At 36.4% G+C, this 19657-nt stretch overlaps 1 protein-coding gene across 1 annotated transcript in view; it reads right to left on the bottom strand.

The window, feature by feature from the left end:
- The window catches only part of LOC149785683 (DNA damage-binding protein 1-like), a 115215-nt gene that overhangs the window by 43033 nt on the left and 52525 nt on the right, over positions 1 to 19657 (bottom strand). Inside the window, exons 16-18 of the mRNA XM_089979521.1 lie at positions 13738 to 13845; positions 12864 to 13071; positions 8306 to 8401 (exon numbers count right to left, since the gene is read on the bottom strand). Of these exons, the coding sequence (XP_089835647.1) occupies positions 8306 to 8401; positions 12864 to 13071; positions 13738 to 13845 (412 nt within the window). The remainder of the gene's footprint in view (positions 1 to 8305; positions 8402 to 12863; positions 13072 to 13737; positions 13846 to 19657) is intronic.

The following is a 19657-nucleotide window of genomic DNA, read 5'->3' as shown; positions in this document are numbered from 1 at the left end:
GTGTGATCATGGTATTGTTATATATAATAAACTAACGTAATCATGATTATTGTGCATTGGCAATTTAGTAGTGAAATATTTTTTAAACTTCTCGTTCAACTTTAAATACTTTGTTTTATTGAGAAATAATAAAATTATGAACACTGATAAAAAAGAAGAAATAAACTAAATGATGGGCATAGTACATGATAGCTTTCAGAAACCGTCCGAATTCTATGCATTAGCCATGATGTTCAACTCAATAGCGACCGGATTTCCTGAGTAGGCGTCAATGATGCTTTTTATCAAGTTCAAGTATCATTCGTCAATGGTTAGCAAATCTCAATGAATAATCAGATTAAATTGTTCAGTCAGAGTGATGATACTATAACCCTTTGGATTACTGATGGCCAGAATTCAGTAGATTTCATGTATAAAACTGCAAATGTCACATCATGCTTACACCCGCTCTATTTTTCCAATTAAAATGCATTTAATGATTTGAAGAGCAGAGCAAAAAGGATATATGCCACTTCTTTTTCATTAAGTACAGAAGCGTAGTTGATCAAATGGAAAAGTTGAAAAGTTGAAAATTTTTTAGATTTGATAAGTTATTAAGTTGAACTTGAAGAAAAACAACAATAAATAAAGCCTTAACAACCACGTGGCGACATCTCAGAATTACTATATATGATCCTTGGGGCGACTTCTCCAGGCGCAGTGGGGCAACTTCTCCGACCACCATGGGCGACCCCTACTAACACCTGGGACGAGTTCTCCCAGGGTGAATTCTCCATAATTCATTATCAACAATGCCAGTGTGTACACAGTGTCTCAAATGATGTCACACCCGCTATTTTTACAGGGGGAGGGAAGCACGTTGTTCTATTCAAGACGGATTGGGAGAGACGATCAGTTTTTCATAACTTTATTCGCAACGAGTAAGAATAAAATATAAAAATTTTCAGAAAATGAACCTTATACATATAGCAAATTATATATGAAATTTGTGCGAATTTCAGTTTTGCATGTTGGTCCCCTTTAAATTGTGCTTTTGGGAATTGGGTCTTATTGTTTTCACGGAAGGATCATCATTCACTGGGCTTTTATATTCATGGTTTGTTGAATGTGGTCTTATTTTCACATAACGATCATTGTTCACTGGGTCTTCAGATTAAAGGTATTCGAAAGTTGGTCTATTGTTTACACAAAATTATCATCCGCCATTGGACCTATGAATTTATGGTTTTTGGAAGGGAGTCTTTTATTGTTTATACAAACTGATCACCCTTCATTGGGTCTAGTGGTTAGAGCATCCGTCTCAGATACAGGAGGTTGCTGGTTTGAACCCTGGCTGAGTTATACCAAAGACTTATAAAAATGGTACTAACAGCTGCCTCGCTAGGTGCTCAGCATTAAGTTGGTGTTAGGACTGGTTTGCCTGGTGTCAGGATAATGTGACTGGGTGGGACATCGTGCTACATGTCTGCGGCATGATGTCCCCAGTGCTAGACATCACTATAAACTGCCACACTGCAGACATTGTAGCAATATGACTGAAAAATTGTTAAAGCTACGTTAAAAATCCAAATCATATACACACACACACACACACGCTCATTGGGCCTTTAATCTTTTCTGGAAGGTAGTGTTATTGTTTACACAAACGGACCATACTTTATTGGGTCATTAAATTCATTGTTTATAGAAGGGGTCTTATTGTTTACACAAACGGACCACACTTCATTGGGTCATTAAATTCGTTGTTTATAGAAGGGCTCTTATTGTTTACACAAATGGACCATACTTTATTGGGTCATTAAATTCATTGTTTATAGAAGAAAGTCTTATTGTTTACACAAAGAGATAATACTTTATTGGGTCATTAAATTTGTTGTTTATAGAAAGGGTATTATTGTTTATACAAACTGATCACTATCTGCTGAGTCTTTAAATGTGTGACTTGTGGAATGGGGTCTTATTGTTTCCACAGAAAGATGGACCTTCATATTTGTTTGAAACATGAAATCCATAAAAATTGGTACTGTATGAAAAATGGTGAATCGACAGTATTCCTTCTTTAGCATCCTGTCTGGTGTCATTTTTAAAATGCTGAAATTATATTTGGCTGTTTTTGAGGCCTTTATTCAACAGCAGGATTCAGCTTTTATGATGAGTTCTCAATTCTGTGGACTAAACAGCTTGTAAAGAAATATATCGTTTTCAGGAACCACACCAAGTTAATTCATTTTCAGTACTTTTTGCACTTATATATCTACACAAAATTCCCTATTGACAAATCCATTCTACAACATGAAAATATTATGTAATTTTGTCTACTGAATCAGACTGCAGAAATTATAGGTAAAACTCCTAATGCTTACACTAAACTTGATTACCGTAATTACCATATATGTAGGGACACGATAAAATATTAATTTTTTTTTCCTGTCCCAGAACTTTTGGTGAAACATTTTTTCACTTTGGTCATATGTCCCAAGACTTAAGAAATGAAACAAATTTGTATTGCATTTGTGCTTGCACCAGCCCCCATAGCATGTTGCAATAAAATAGATAAATAAAATGCTTAACTGATAACAAAAAGAAAGAAACTAACCTTGTGTTGTTATCGTTTATTCCTTTTTTCAACATGAGCATTAAAGAATAAAATATATCCACAAAATCCGTGTAAGTAGTGTAGGCTTCCATACTGTAGCGTGTATCAATTATGTCCGACGCTACATACCACATAGTTCATTGACATGAACATTGAGAAACAACTGTGTGTGGTTGTGCTCAAAGGTATGAACATGTTATCCGACTGAAAACTGAAGCCAACAAAATCGCAAACAAGAGGGAAATAGTCAATGGATATCTTGAAGACGCCATTCACGCATGACATGGTGTTGGGTGCAAAATAATCAAGATTGAATTAAATCCAGGTCTACTGTATGACAGTATCTCGCAAATAAACATCTGAAAACACATTCACTTGAGTGCAAGTGAGAATCTTTTCACCAGCTCAGGTTACAAAGGTATCCTTACTATATACCCGCAGACATCAATACTCCTTTGTATTAATTGTAACCACAGATGCCAAGCATATGAAGCCCTGGTGGTGAATTAACACGACTGGTAGCGAGCAGTTAACTCCTTCTTTGAACCACCGAAAGGACATCAAAGACCAAAGGTTATTTTTATTACAAAGCAAGCCGATCTCAGAAGTCGACCTTGGTTACTTTTTTTGTAAAGGATATCAATACAAAGGTTATTTTATTGCAAAGCAAGCCAACATCGGAAGTTGACTATGGATTCTGTGAAGTGAGCCGATTAAAAAAATATAATTGAATATACAAAGATGGCCGAGATATGGAAGCAAACTTGGGTTCCTTTTCATCTGTATTCACAGGAATTTTGAAAATAAATGGAAACAATGGAACAAATTTTCAAGTGACACTAGTGCTTTGTGCATGGATGCTGATGGCCTAGTGTCACCCAGTATATTTGGAGAAAATAAAATCATGTGATGAAATCGTGATGGCCAGAAGTGAAGCATACAATTTCACAGATGAGAGAGAAATAATCAACAGATATATTGAAGACAACTGCCATTCATCCATGACACGGTGTTAGGTGCAAAATAGCCAAGATTGAATTATATCCGGGTCTACTGTATGACAGTATCTTGCAGATAAAAATCATTATTTGAAAACACATTTACTTGAGTGCAAGTGACAAACTTTTCGCCAGCGCGGGTTACAAAAGTATCATTACTATTTACCAGCAGACATCATTGCACCTTTGTATTAATTATTACTAAAGATGCCAAGCACATAGAAGCCCTGGTGGTAAATAAACACAACTGGCAACCAGCAGTAAACTTCTTCTTTGAACTTACCGACAGAACATCAAAGCCAAAGGTTATTTTTAATACAAAGCAAGCCGACCTCGGAAGCTGACTTTGGACTCTGAAGCCGGATTTTTTTTTAAAGGATATCAATACAAAGTTATTTTATTGCAAAGCAAGCTGACCTCAGAAGCCGACAATGGATTCTTTTAAGTGTGAAGATTTTTTATTTTTTAGTTTTGAATATACAAAGACGGCCGAGATATGGAAGCTAACTTTGGTTCCTTTTCACCAGTATTCATGAAAATTTTGAAAATAAAGTGAAACAATGGAACAGTTTTTAAAGTGATGCAATTGAGTGCTTCTTGCATGAACATCGATGACCCAGCATCACCCAGAAGATTTGGAGAAAATAAAATCATGTGACGAATTTGTGAAGGCCATAAGAGAAACAGATCATTTTGCCGACAATATGGTCATTAATATGGATGAAACTCTAGTGTACTTTGATCGCATTCCGGGATGGACTGACGATAAGATGGGGGTCAAAAGTGTGAGAATTAGCAAGACTAATCTGACTTTTATCCTTGCAGTTTCCGCTTCAGGTGATGTGTTGCCTCTAACAATTTTTCACGGTATCAGAAAGCTACAAAAATACTCATGTACCGAAAGAATGGATAATACGTGTGCAGGAGAAGGGTTGTGTTGATGAGATGCTGCTGCAGTGGATTAAAGAGTTTTATCTTAAGTACAGTTTTATATTTTTTTAAATAAAATTTCAGTTGGAGTGCATTTCTGACATGTAATTTTCGAATGATTTAAAAGGTGTCCCACAACTTACGACTCAAAAAAAACGATGTGTCCCAGAACATACAGTGTACTAAAAAAAATTACTTTTAAAATTAATTTCTGGTGTCCCAACATATACGGTAAATATGGGTTGTTGCTAGCACCCATTTTCATGGATCTCTTGCTCTCTATTCTATATATTCATCCATTCATTTATATGTTTATTTCTCTGTTCTTGTAATTTTGTTAGGTTACATTTACTAGTGTAAATATGATGCAAAATTTCACTATTTCATTCTGTTATTGATGACATATTTAATATAAGCCATAATCTGTACAGGGTTTGATTGATTTCAACTCGTATAAACCAGGACCCAAGGAAAATTGTTCCAAGTACTCATTCTTTGGGCTGGTGAGTGGCAATAGAGACTTGTCCTTGTGTAGATAACACATCATTCTTATCACACTTACCTAATGCACTACCTGACTAAAAACCCAAGCTTGATAATAAAATGGGTGCAAACAATAAGCCTACAACTTTTTAAAACTTGGTCCTTAGATAAATATATAATAAAAACATACAGGTTAAATGCAGTTACACACCTAGCCTTTGATTTTAAATGGTTTTCAGATACAATGAGGCCTTTCTGTAATTCAGATGTCATTTTAAAGTGGTGACATTTTGCTTTTCAGTAACATATCACAAATCTTTATAGATTATGCATGTGGGAAGTTAAAAGCCAGAAATGTCAAAGTTTTTGTTACTCTTTTGTTTGGTTGAACAGTGTTACATTCATCCTAGGTCAACCATATATCAAAGACCTTGTAGTATTACTATTCATTGACACATCAGCAAAGATGCCAGCATATTATATTACATATATTTAATAGATCTGCACATGAAAAATATTGCAAATGTAATTTTTTAAAGAAACATTTTACCACCATTCAAAGAAACTAATCCTTTTCAGTAAAACCTCCATTTTTTGTTAATAATTACTCCTCCAGGGTGCCTATCAAAGGAAAGACTCCTGATTGGCCAAAAGAAATGGAAGGTCATTACTCATGACCCCAATTAAAATATGACCAATCAGCTGTTGTTTTGACATTATAACATACATGCCAACCACTGATGAGGAAAAAATGTAATCCAAGTGGACAAAAAGAGGAATCCAAGCAGAAAAAGAGGAATCCACATATAACATGCTAAAAATTCAATAAACAATGATTTATTTGCCCCTCTCGTCTTTTAACATCCATTACTGCTTCAAGTTTTCATATGTAGCACTTTTAGCTTTCGAAAGCAACAGATTTTCTTGTTGCATTTTAAAACACTTTGTACCAGCTGAGACCATGAATGTTTTGCACACCATCTCCATAGGGGAATTTCTGGAGCAATGTAGTCACAGGCTGTAGCATAATAATCTCTAACATTATCATATAATACTCTCACAACTAGAGTAGAATTGTGTTCTATGAAATCTCTTGCTTCTGCACCAATAGCAAGATCTTCATTATCTTTCTATTAAGAACTTGGTAAATAACACCTCTGCATTTATAACATTCATGTCCGCACTTTAGTTCTGCTGTAGATAAGAAGTTACCTTAGTACTGGAGTTCGTAAGATGAGCTAATTCAATGTGTTTCTTTGTTTTCAAGTGTTTCTCCACATAAAATTTACCACCATGCCCAATATTCAAATCGTTTCCACACAGACTGCAATGAGCATGATGCTGCCCTAGAATACAGGGACTCGTATCATTGCTTAAAACTGACATCACCTGTCATACATGTACTATATAGTACATGTCTGACAGGTCAATTTTAAACAATGATACGAGCCCCTGTGCCCGAGAATGGAACGCTGTATTATGCCATTCATGTATTCACCTTTGAAGGATTAATTTTTTGTGTGTCTTTTTCTGATGCACCTGTGAAATTCTTTGAAAAATATATGTTCTAATACAAACATCGACTAGAATACATCTGAAGACTTTTAGCGCCAAATAGTAAAATTATTTCCACACGGCCTGGAATAGACGTCATGTGATGCTACCCTCATGTCCTCATCTTTGGAGGATTCTGTTATTTTATGTTTCGTTTATTTTTGGCCTTTTTCTAATCCATCTGTGAAATTGTTTGAAAGGAGATATTTTTGCTCTCACACACGCATCGACTATAACAAATTATACTTTTTAGCGCCAAATACATATAGACTGGTTCTGTACTAAATATTAATTAGAAAAAAGAATCTGCGAGTAAAGATTAAAAATTAGAATACCAGTCTGTTCTCTCCTCACTAAGCCATACAGCTGCTATAAATATAATACGAGGTCAAAAGTTTGAAAGTAAAACCAGCATGTTTCTGGGTAATAGGTTAGTTGCTATAAATAGAATATAATACCGTTAGGAAAGTGCACGGACAAGTTGTTGTTGTTGTTGTTATAGGGTTTAACGCCATTTTTCAGCACAATATAGGCTATACATGGCGGCCAGTATTAATGGTGGAATAAGAACCCGGGAAAACCCCAGAAAGAACCACCGACCCACGAGAAGCTACCGGCAAGCTTTCTCACATATCCACATTGGTCGAGCCCGAGACTCAAACTGCACGGACAAGTGTACTCTTATATTGTAGTGACATAGAAGCCGTCTTTTCTAAAATAAGGTCTGTGGGAATAATGGGATGTTAGTAAAAACAAGAAAACAAACAACTGATTTTTTTGGAAGGTGGATATACCGAAAAAACATAATCCATATACGTTTACACATACGGCTTAATTTAGTTGTTGTTGTTGTGGGGTTTAACGCCATTTTTCAGCACGATAGGCTATACATGGCGGCCAGTATTAATGGTGGAGGAAGAACCCGGAAAACCCCGGAAAGAACCACCGACCCACGAGAAGCTACTGGCAAGCTTTCTCACATGCCCACATTGGCTGAATCTTAGACTTGAACCGCCACAGACAGAGGTGAGATGGCAGTGATCCGTAACGAAGAGCGCTTTGGACCACTCGGCCACTTGGGGCCCCCTTAATTTCGTGAAAAAAAGCATAATGATTATGCCAAAAGCGTAATGGTTGGCATGCATAAGCTTCATAAATAGAATACAATGGCATGCACTGAGCAAACATTGATGCAAATTAACAGAGACACTTAAAAATATTTCTCTGTATGATAAGTTATCAACATTTTTCTTGTGAAAAGTAACTGGTGTGAATGTAATCTTGACTGACCAGATGAAAAATCAGAACATTTTGACAGTCTATTGCTATTATAGGTCTAACAGACAGGTGACAGCTCAATGAAAAGGAAAACATCTCCACAATTAAATGATTCATTAAATACTGAAAAATTTTCACTGTAAATTTCAATACCATTTAGAAACTGAAGGCATTAATTATTAAGTTTTGAGTACAAGTCTACATTGTACAACTAATTTTGTCAATTCTCTAATTAATGGCAGAATTTTCTGATTATGATTGGGTGAATACAGATTTCTGTGGGTCAATATTCAGTTCCCAAGCAATGTACTCATAACCCAAACACATGTATTATTTACAGTTCTATTTACACTGTTTAGAGACTCTACTGAATTGAAAATTAAGCTTTCTCCATGATCATCTCCAAAATTTATAAGTGCAATAGCAAAGCAAATAGAGTTATAATAAAGAATGTAGTTTTACTTACCTTGGTGATTCTTCCAAAGGTATTGTGCGAATGTGAAGCTTTTGAATTTCATCTATTGTTCCTATGGTTAGTGTGCTGTCATTGGCAATTGCAAGACTGAAAGAAGAATTTAGAGATCATGCATCTCCGCTGAACACCCAACAGATAAGTACCTGGTCGGGGTTAGCTGGATGTTTCTTAAAATTCTATTGCTTGTTAATAACTTAGATTATTTCTCACCTTTACCTACATTCAGTTATATTTGATAGATCAAAATCCTTTGTATAAATTAAAAAGCTAAACAACAATGTGTAACTCTGCTAAAATGTGTTCAGCAGAAGTCATTTAAGGTTGCTCTATTTTTGCAACAACAGCCATCTTGGATTGCAGATCTGCATAATGCTGTCAAATTTCATACGATTCTGTTGAGCAGTATGTGTGAATAAGACATTTTATCTGTAGTAACAGTGGCAAAAGTGGATGATGCATTGACTTCATTTGTGTAAACGTGAAAGGATGATGCATTGACTTCATTTGTGTAAACGTGAGAGGCCTTTATACCAAGATGTTTTCTGTTAAATCTGGTCCAATCCTAATGAAAATATTTTTTAGTAAGGCACATTATATGTCTGCTGCACATGTAATAATCCTCTAAGTAGAAATCTTTGTGCAGAAACCATTTTTCTTTTTTCACACAGTGACCTCAACCTTTGACTTTTTTGACTCCGAAATCCATAGACTTCTTCCTTAATTTAAATGCAGGCCTACCTGAGAATGGGTCTTGTTTGCAATGTAAACTAATGTTATTGTGCTGAAACTATTTTTCACGTAGTCAATGACCTTGATATTTGACCTTTTGCACCCAAATCAATGCCTTCCTCCTAACCACGGATGTTAGCCAACCATAAAATTGAGTTCAAGCTGTCATGTAGAACTAATGTCATTGTGTGGAAACCCATTTTTCTTTTAGACAGTGACCTTACCCCTTTGCCTTTTGACCCCAAAATCAATTGTATTTTTTCATACACTAAGTGCAAGCCATCCACAATTTTTTGGGGCCACGGATGATGGCTAACTGAATTCAATGTGTGGAAACCATATTCTTCTAACAGTCACTGAGACCATGATCTTTGAGCTTGAGCCCAAAATCAACTTAGTTCTTCTTCAGCGTAAGTTTTCTTACTGTAAATGGAGGGTAACTAAAGTTATCATGCAGAAATGAATTTGTGTGTGTGTGTGTGTGTGTGTGTGTGATTAGGATTTTTAACATAGCTTTTAAAAAAATTTCAGTCATATTGCTATGATGTCTGCAGTGTGGCAGTTTATAGTGATGTCTAGCACTGAAGCATCATGTCGCAGACATGTAGCATGATGTCCCACCCAGTCACATTATCCTGACACCAGGTTGACCAGTCCTAATACGAACCTCTTAACACTGAGTGCCAAGCAAGGTAGCTGTTAGTACCATTTTTTTAAGTCTTTGATATGACTCGGCCGGGGTTCAAACCCACGACCTCAAGCTTCGAGGCAGACGCTTTAACCACTAGGCCACCGGAGCAGTTAAATGAATTTGTAGTAGATGGATAAACAGACAGATGCATCATAGCATAATACTCCCACAACTTTTGGTGGTCATATAAAAAGTTGAATATAAGGCTTTTCTTTTGTTAATAAAGCAACAATATTTAATTTCTGATCAATATCAATCATATAAAAGTGAAAGGTTTTCAAGCCAGCATGTTGTCAAATCTGGTCAAATACGTAAGAGTATTTTTTGGAAGAATAGGTCATTAAAGATATTTTTTATTTTTTTATGAAAGAGATAGCAGATGTAATGGCAGATCATAAAATCTGTATAAACTTCATAGGCCTTTGTGCCAAGGATGTTTTCATTCAAAATTAATAAAATTCTAAAAAGTATTTTCTGTGAAGAAGCCATTTAACCCTTTACCTCATGAAAGCGCCTTTAGACGCCTCTACTCCATTCGCATGAAAGCGCCTTTTGATGTATCTACTCCATCCACATGGAGGCACATTTTGATGTATCTACACCATTCGCATGGAAGCACCTTTTGACACCTGCTGTAAACATCAGCCATTTTTAGCAGGTTTTTGTAGCGCCACCTCTGGGGAAAAACCCTATTAGATACCTCATTCATTGATGTGAATGACCATTATATCAGATCACGTGATCGCTATTTATGCTCTGGTCGAAATCTGCTATTTATAGTAACTAGGTTGTATTCTCCACTCTCCAAAATGGAGGTCGTATTTTCGTTCAGTACTTTTCACTATTAGAATCACAACTATGAAAGCTTCAATAACTTAGGTAAAGGCTCTGATATTTATGTAGGTAGCAATTAGTTTTTATAAATTATCAAATTCAGATGACTTATTGATGTAGACACAGACGAAGAGCTTGTAAATTTCAAGTATGAGAAATGGCAGCTACGTTTGGTCACGCAGCTTCCCTGACTTGATGGTGAACAAGTTCTCTCAAGATTTTAAAGCAAATAAAAAATTCTTACATGAAAAATAATTACACAGCTATAACGATCGGACTTTGCTCTTAAATTTTTCCATGCATAATAGATGTGTACCAAACATGTAAAATGATTAAAATTGCTGTTAAATGTAACATACATTAAACTGCTTAACAGTTAACAGGCAGGCCTATGTGTATGGAGTCGAATAGGTAACAGGTGTTCTATTTATAGCGCACTGCATTGGGTAACTTTACTTCATGTGTATCGGAGGGCTAAAAAGCCACACACTCTATGAGGTAAAGGGTTAAAGTTTTTTCTTTTGTAAAGCCACAATGGATGTTAGATTGGCATTATTTGTGTAAACCTACAAGCCCATTATGCCAAGATGCTTTCCATGAAATGAAATTTGTCCAGTAATTTTTGACAAGATGAGGGACATGGTACAACACATGCTGGAAGCAAAACCACACCATAAACTCATTTAGAGCCAAGTGAGTGAAAATTCTTAATTTATTTTCATGATCTTTAATACAAGACAGATTTTCATATTTTTCCCCCCCAAGTCTGCTCTACCATTAGTGATGAAATGGGCCCAATATAAAAACACCAATGCCAAAGATATGTTCAAGTACAAAGTGGCTAATGCAGGAGTAATATACTTGCCTTGTGATTCAAGAGTTTCTAATTAGGATAACCCACTCATTTTGCAACTTTAATTTCCAAGGTATGAATCCTACTTAACCATCACCGAAGGCCATGGTTTTAAAAAATTTCTTAAAATGTGTCCTCTGAGATTTTCAGCCCATGATATATTGGACAATATTGCTATTTTATTTAAAGGAAGAGTAAGTAGAAAAGGATGAAAATAATTCTTTGGTTTAAATCTACATCTGCGAATCTTTCATTGACTGGGTACTGTCATAATAAAAGACATAGTACCCATTTAACTTGTGTACTATGCCAGTGTCAGTAGGCAACATTGCCTAGCAATACAAACTTAAACAAGCTCTTTCATTGGTCATGGTAAAGGACACAGAACTTGAATTAATTGTAGAAATAATTTTTCTTTTATTGGTCTTGCTGATAATAGGCATTTTTCCTATCTCAAAAGCAAGCCATTGTACAAAGATTAGTCAAAGCATGTGGTATAAAACATGAGTAGATCTGTGGAAACTGTCCTTCTTTCAGTCCCTGTGAACTTAACAACTGACATCTGAACCCAATAATTATGTTTTCTTCATGCCCCAAATCCAATCTACCTACAAAGTTTGGTAAAGGTAGATGACAGAGAATAGCAGTTATTGTGTGGAAATTATGTAGGAAGATTCTCAAATTGAGGGAGAAAACTTGAGATATTTAGAGAAAGTGGGGTCAAGTTCTCCAATTTTCTCTACATGGAAGACCATCTTAAACTTTAGAACCACTGATATAACACTGATACAACCAGTTTTAAAATTTGTTGCAAAATCTAACATAATTACAGAATAAAGAAAGGAGAATGATGCTGTTGTCGGGTTGAACGCCATTTACAGCATAAGATAATGATGTAATCTCTACTGCTCTTGAATGAGCTCAGCAACAGAAAAATGTTCCACACAACATAACATTTTGATGGCAGATCTTTTTGCTTACACAGGTCAGACAGAATAAACTTTAAAAATCTAGTAATACTAAGCCCACCAACTGAATAATGTAACTGATATTGTAGTTGTTGTTGTGGGTTTAACGTCATTTTTCAACACAAGATAGGTTATACAAAGCAGCTAGTATAAATGGTGGAGGAAAAACCTGGGAAAGCCACAGTAAGAACCACCACTTTACAGAAAGCTACTTGCAAGCTTTCTCACATACACACAATGGCTGAGCTTGAGACTTGAACCCATGTGGACAGAGGTGAGATGGCAGTGATCAGTAAATGCAAGTGTTTTAAAACACTTTGCCACCCATGGCCCCCAAATGATGTAAAAGATATGTGATTTTCAAAAACTTTAACAAAGGACACCAAAATAGTTGATAATGTTGTCACACCTGAAAAAAAGAAATCAATGTCTCTTCACTCAAAGGTAAGATGAAAATAAATAAGTACTAATTACCTATCAGGATATCCCTCTGAGTTGAGTGGACACATGTGGTTTACTTCCTTCAGGTTTACATTGGAGAAGACAAGCTTGTGGTTGCTGGAGTAGATAACCGTGGGCCGATCTGAGCAGGCAAATACATTTGTTGTAGATAGAGATTTAAATGTGCGTAGCACAGTGGGTTGAGTGCCAAGTGTAACTTTTTTCTTATCACTCAAATAACCTGAAACACCAAAAAACAAATTAATGAAGATTTGCTGTAGAACTTCAATAATTTATATATAGCTTCAATAGTTTTTATTACATACACAGATATGATCACCTTTAAAAATATATGCGACTCTTTCCTACAACTGATATTTTGGATAATACTACAAAAATCTTTGCTGAAATTCTAAGATTTGTTTCCATTATTTCATTAGGACTTTGGGCCAAAAGAAGTTATCTCCCCCTTTTCCCTAAGCAAGAAAATTTTAAGAACAAAAAATGTTAGACAGCGGCACAATAGGTTTGGAAAGCAAAATACTGCACTATTTGTGATTCTTGTAAAAATGTTTGCCATTGCAGTTTTGAGATATACTGCAGATTATGCATTATGAACTATTATTACTTCTTTCCTATATGCTGTTTATCTCTCTTCAACACTGTATCCTTCCCAATGTAGAAAATGAGGGTGGTAATTAAGACTGGATAAATCACTTTGGATAATGTAAATTGTATTAATAGCTTCATTCTAATGCAGCTATTCTACTTTTGTAATATGAGTAAGTACAAAAGAAACATTTCATTTACTTGACATTAAAAAATCATGTTTTCATTCAAGATTCAAAATATTACAACTGTAATAATAATAGTAATTTGTAGAAGGTTCAATCAAGTAAAATACTACCTGAATCAACACCAAGATTGAAGTAGAAGAGTGACCCATCTCCAAGAGCACAAAGCAAGTAATGCAGTCCTTCAAATGTTGTCATCAATATAGATCGAGGAATTATTTCTGAAAGTCACACAAGTTACACATTTTAAAGATGTTTAAATGCAAAGACAGTTCACTAGAGAGCCTAGTAATAATGAATTAAAATAATGGGGATATATATTTGGCACTAGTATAATTTCAGTGTTTTTGGCCCCCTACCCCTACTTGTTATTAGTTTTTGTGAACAAGTCTTTGAAAAAAGATGTTATCTACAGAACTGCCTGCTAAGGTCTTCCAGTATGGAGTAATGAAATATCATGAACTTCTACTGTCACCTTGCAAAAAGTGTGCTTGAAAAGTGTGGTCTGATGCAGAAAAGGCAACATTATACTCAACAAAAAAGTTAATGAAGTACACATCAGCCGTAATGACTTGCAGTTTATGTTCAGAAACTGCATTTCCAAACCCGATGTAGTCAATAGCTTCTTGGCAGCTCTCTCAATTCAATGGAATCTTCAAAGGCTTTTTGTGTTTAGCTTATGTGGCAGTGGCAATTCTGCCTCAGGTAATACTCAAATTGATATGACATGTCAAATAAATGTAACTGCTGACTCTGTGTTTTTGCTCCTCAAGTATGGCCAAGAATCTGAATACAGTAGAACCTGTCTTGAAAGACAACATCTTCTGCCAAAAAATAATGGTCTTACAAAACAAGTGGTCTCTCAAGACAGGTAATAACACTATGTAACAAATAAATCTGCACAGAGAGAACCTGGTCTCTTAAGACAGGTGATCTTTCATAGCAGTGGTCTCACAAGACAAGTTTTACTGTATTGTTTTTCATATATTTTTGTGCTGATTTCTGAACGATGCTCACTGTCAATGCAAAAGCCTGAACACTAATTTTGTTGTTTCTATCAACGACCTGGATACATTGATGTCACTGGGGTACCCCAATAAAGTTAGACAGGTTCACTAACCAAATCCACCAAGCCTAAAATGAAAACCCTGTTAAAGACCAAACCCAAACAATGCACAATATGGGTGTGGTTGCAACGATGATATTCATACTTTCTGCTATTGTTCTACAAGTTTCTAACTGACATCAACACAATATGTAATGAGAAATTAAATTTTTCACTAAGATAGTTCTGGGCAAATCCAGTGAAAGCTACAAACCTGTTCCTCTGAGGAGACTCTGCTGTTGTCAGGATTTAGTGGTTGTCTTGGCAGCAACCACTAGACTCAACTGACTCAGTTTCTTTCTCTGCCACACTAGATCTAGAAGATAGAAGCACTGCAAGGTAGACTGTGCATACCCACCAACCACTTCAATGTCTTGGATTGATGTTGTGCTTAAATTAAGGCTCACAGTGATTGCTAAAAGCTTGTGCTGAAATTTGTATGAGGTGTATCTAGTTTTGTGAAATGTTAGAGAATGCTGAGCATATTACCTATTGAACCCCAAACCCCAAAGCTTTAAGAGGTTATGTCCAGCTTCTGGTCATTTAACGAGTCACTGTTTGACCCCACAATTAGTTTCTGTGGACTTCAAGTAGTGCCTGAGAGCACATGTTGCAGGACTACTTTATTTGATATATTTATTGTGGACAGGGAGCAACCAATTTCTAATTGGCTGCACAATGTTCTGGCTATGAAGCCTGGTTGCATAATGAAGACTGAAGAACAACCCAATTGGAATTGGAGATGGTTGTTTGAAATGCAATTCACACATAGTGAAGGCTGTAGTTAGTGCCATTAGAAAGCTGCTTTGTTCTAACAGGTATTAGCACTAAAACTGTACCAGAACAAAGTCATCTAGGAAATGCTAATACACTTACAACAGGATCAGTAATTTCTTTTAAACATGAAAAACATCTTTCTTTTTAATAAACTCAGAAAACCTATTTACTTTTATTCTCATTATTGTAGCTCATGGACTTGTAGGCAAAAACCAAATAAGTATTTTTTTCCAAAATTCAAGGACTTTTCAAAATCAAAACCTATTATGACATAATTCAACATTTTCAGTATCCCCTATAACTTCAGGACTTTGCCTGTGCAAGTCTTGCCAACAATCTGTGCAAATTGTAAGAGGGGAGGTGGAAAGCAAACAAAGATGAGTAACCAAAAAAAAAGAATCCAAAACAAGATGGACAAAAAGGCTGAGAGTGAGAGAGATAGTGGGAGAGTGAAATTTAATGTTTCCATTTACTAAGAGATGACAATCCTGAACAAGAACTGAACTGAATATATGCAGAATGTCATCGAAATATACCATCACAGCTGACAAAGAGGTCAAGCTGCAGGTGTTAACAAATTGGTCTTCATGAAACTCCTTGGGCTGAGATCAAATCCAAATGGATTTGCACAACACTGGTACATGAACTCTGCGAACATAAAATTAAGGCATTTACAGGAACTCAGTGGTTATTTTCATTGCCTCAGTATTTTATCTAACCTTTTAACATCTGCATCACAGGTTTTGAAGACAGTGTAATATAAGCTGGAAAATGATGCTGATAACTTTCTGTGAAGGTTCTGGTGAATCTGGGGTCTCAGATTTTTTGTTTGACAGATGATCAAAGATCTCCCTAACCTTTTCTGACTACAGCAGCATTGGAAACGAAAGAGTTGCTTGTCCTCATAAAAAAAGTCTTTAAATAGCCTTGATCTAGCAGACGTGGCTTGCGATCAGCAGTGGTGGGCGCATGACTGGCAACAAAATGTGATAAAATTTCCTCAAACACCACTTTAAACTTAATTATGTCTTTCATCACTGTGGGATTGGAGTGAGCCAGCTGCCTGAGGTTTACCCCACACTTATTGAAGGTGGAGATGGTTGAATTATCATCTTCTGGCATGGTTTCCAACTCCATGTACACCGTATAGTTGTTGTTGCTGTAGGGTTTAATGCCATTCCTCAGCACATGATAGGCTATACATGGCAGCCAGTATTAATGGTGGAGGAAGAACCCGGGAAATCCCCGGAAAGAACCACCGACCCTCGTGAAGCTACTGGCAAGCTTTCTCACATACCCACATTGGCCAAATCCGAGACTCGAAAACGCAGACAGAGGTGAGATGGCAGTGATCTGTAACAGAGAGTACTTTAGACCACTCGGATACTCGGGGCCCATTAACATGGAATGGGAGAAATGGCATGATTACTAGGTGCAGGATACACCACTGATATTAGACCCACTGACTGAACTAGTAGACTGGCAACCAACATGACTGTGTTGTGGGGACATTCTAACTGCACTTGTTTTTGGATAGATGGTTGAGAGGTAAAGTGGAAAATCTGTACATCATGGGACTGTCTTTGAGTGTCCCAGTGTTATGACATAAAAACCAGGATGGCTGATATAGTTTGCCAAGATCAGGGCAGCCAGCTGGACTACCATGTGTACGTGATGATAGTATGTCTATGGATGGGCTGATCAGCCAGTTTGCAAACCAATTTGTTGTAATGACTGACATATGATCTTTGCCAATAATGGTTGGAAGCCAGGACATCAAGAATTTGCATTCATTTTGGTCCCGCTCAGGCATGTAAAGAAATTTGTACCCATTTTTCAAACCAAAAGGTAGAAAGCACAAACTCATTTAATCAAAGGCATCAATGGATGGCCAGTTGACTAGATGGATTTGTCAAAAACAGGACTAGTGGCAGATGGCACTGAAAACTTGTAGGACAGGGGGAAAACTACAGTAAGGTAAATGGAAACAACTCCATATGCAGAGACTTACAGTCCCTCTGGGCCTGCTGGGCATGTGGGAAATTATATGTTGCCAAATGAGGAAGCAAGATCTACTGTCACATCTACATCAATAAATCCGGTGACCAAGGGCCTTCTGACCAACTTGCACAGCTACTGGAAATTTCTGATAAGTACATTTTGTGCACATGAGGAATATCCTGTAAGTGTCTCACAAGACCTTGAACTTTTTACACTTAATGCACCTATTTGAGCCACGTCATGTGATGAACCAAAATAATGTGCAGACTGTAGACCAATTAACATTATCAAGTTAAGACACAATGTTTAGTATCATCACTGGATACATAATGGAACCTACCCACAGGATACGTCATAAACATCAGACTTGCTGACTGTACTGGTGGATGGGCAATGGATATGGTTTGTGTTGCCAAGATGAGCAGCTGTGAGGTGATGAGAGCAGTCAGGCTGTCATCAACTAATGAGATGGTCAACAGGTTGGCAGCATGACTCTACAATATATCTGACCTCTGGTTGCTGGAAAGTATGTGTCACACGACATGTCTCAAATTATCCAACCTGATTTGTCTGAGGTTGCCATCATGTATTTCCAGGTAGAACAACTCACTTCCTACAACCACCACCACCTGTTTGCTATTACAGCTTCCTAGACTTATGTTCTTGCCTCCAGGATTCTTCCACTCATTTACAAGTTTCTGTCTCACAACTTATTAGTCGAACTGAAGAGGTAGTTATCTGAAACATCAGGACACAATACAGTAAGACCTGTCTATATACATCACCCATTGGATTGCTGGCAAAACCTAGCCTTTATGAGCTGTGCACCTTTAACTAATGGTAAAAAGGAACAAAGTTATCCTCAAATGTGACCTTTCGTATATGATTTTTATATACAAGTGAGTGCTTTATAGAGGTGACCACTACAGCAGGTTTTATTATAATTACAAATTAGCAGGTCTGGAATCTACAGTGGCTATGAGAAACAGATGCACCTTTTCAATAAACTAATTGGATTTTCTAAAAAGAACTCGATAACCATATTCAGCTGATTAACTCAAGTTGTGAGAAACCAGACTAATGGTCAGACTGGTTGATAACCAGGTTGGTGCCAGATGGCAAAAGCAACATGTAATACAAGCCTATAAGGTCAATATCAAATATACATGCCTGGACTTGCAGGCACTCTGGCCATGGTGACTCTAGCTCCACTGGGCTGTCAAAATATGAGAGCAAAATCTCCCATTATCTTCAAGCCCATATCTGAGAAACTTGATGAAAGGAGGAACACAGACATCCCTGAAGCCAGCAACTGCATTGTCACCTGTACAAGTCATCTTATCTGAAACTTAAACAGTAACCAATGCAGCTGACTGAGACTGGCCTGTGTGGGAAATGAAACGGCAACATTTGGATAAAAGGTGGATGGTTAGAAGTAACGATTAATTCTGTGATGCTACTTGTAGTAAAAACTTCAACTGGATAGCATTAAAAAGTGGCAAGTACAGACCTGCCACCCAAACAAGACCATCTCAGTAAGGCAGTAATTTTGTTTTTGTAAGTTAGATTACTTTTCTCTAAGGTGTAAGAAAATAACATGTACTGCTATTGTACAGTTGGACAAAATGTATTTAAAAAGTAACAGTAAACATTATGTTCAGTAAAAAGATTGTAAAGTACACTTAGACATGAACAGTACATTTTCGTAAACTGCAGTTCCAAACACTATAGGGCTCAATGTCTTCTTGCTATCTCTCAACTTGAAGTAATTTTATTTGTTTCTGAATTCACATCATGGCAGCAATCATATCTCCTACCATGAGACATACTCAACACATGATTGATTGCTTGATTGATTGATTTTATTTTTAATGGCGCATCAGCACTGTTAGGTTATTTAGCGCCAAACAAGATGTTATTTGTATAATCTTTTAAAATATTATAAAAGGTCCTATATCGACAGGCGATATAAAAGAACAAATGGTTGAAATTAAAAATGGTGAGATGGTAACGGTGCAAAATAAAGCTTCCCAATCAATGGGAAATGTACATGTTCTATGTTAATGAAAAAAGATGAAAAGGTATTAAAATGGGACGGTATATATATTGCATAAAACTGCACAAGGTGATAGCATAAAAGTCAGAGTTTA

The sequence above is a fragment of the Sinohyriopsis cumingii genome, chromosome 13, assembly GCF_028554795.1.
Source record: "Sinohyriopsis cumingii isolate HCF-2022 chromosome 13, ASM2855479v2, whole genome shotgun sequence".
Taxonomy (NCBI): Eukaryota; Metazoa; Mollusca; class Bivalvia; order Unionida; family Unionidae; genus Sinohyriopsis; species Sinohyriopsis cumingii.
The sequence above is the reverse complement of the archived record's forward strand: the minus strand, read 5'-3'. Positions and strand labels throughout refer to the sequence as shown.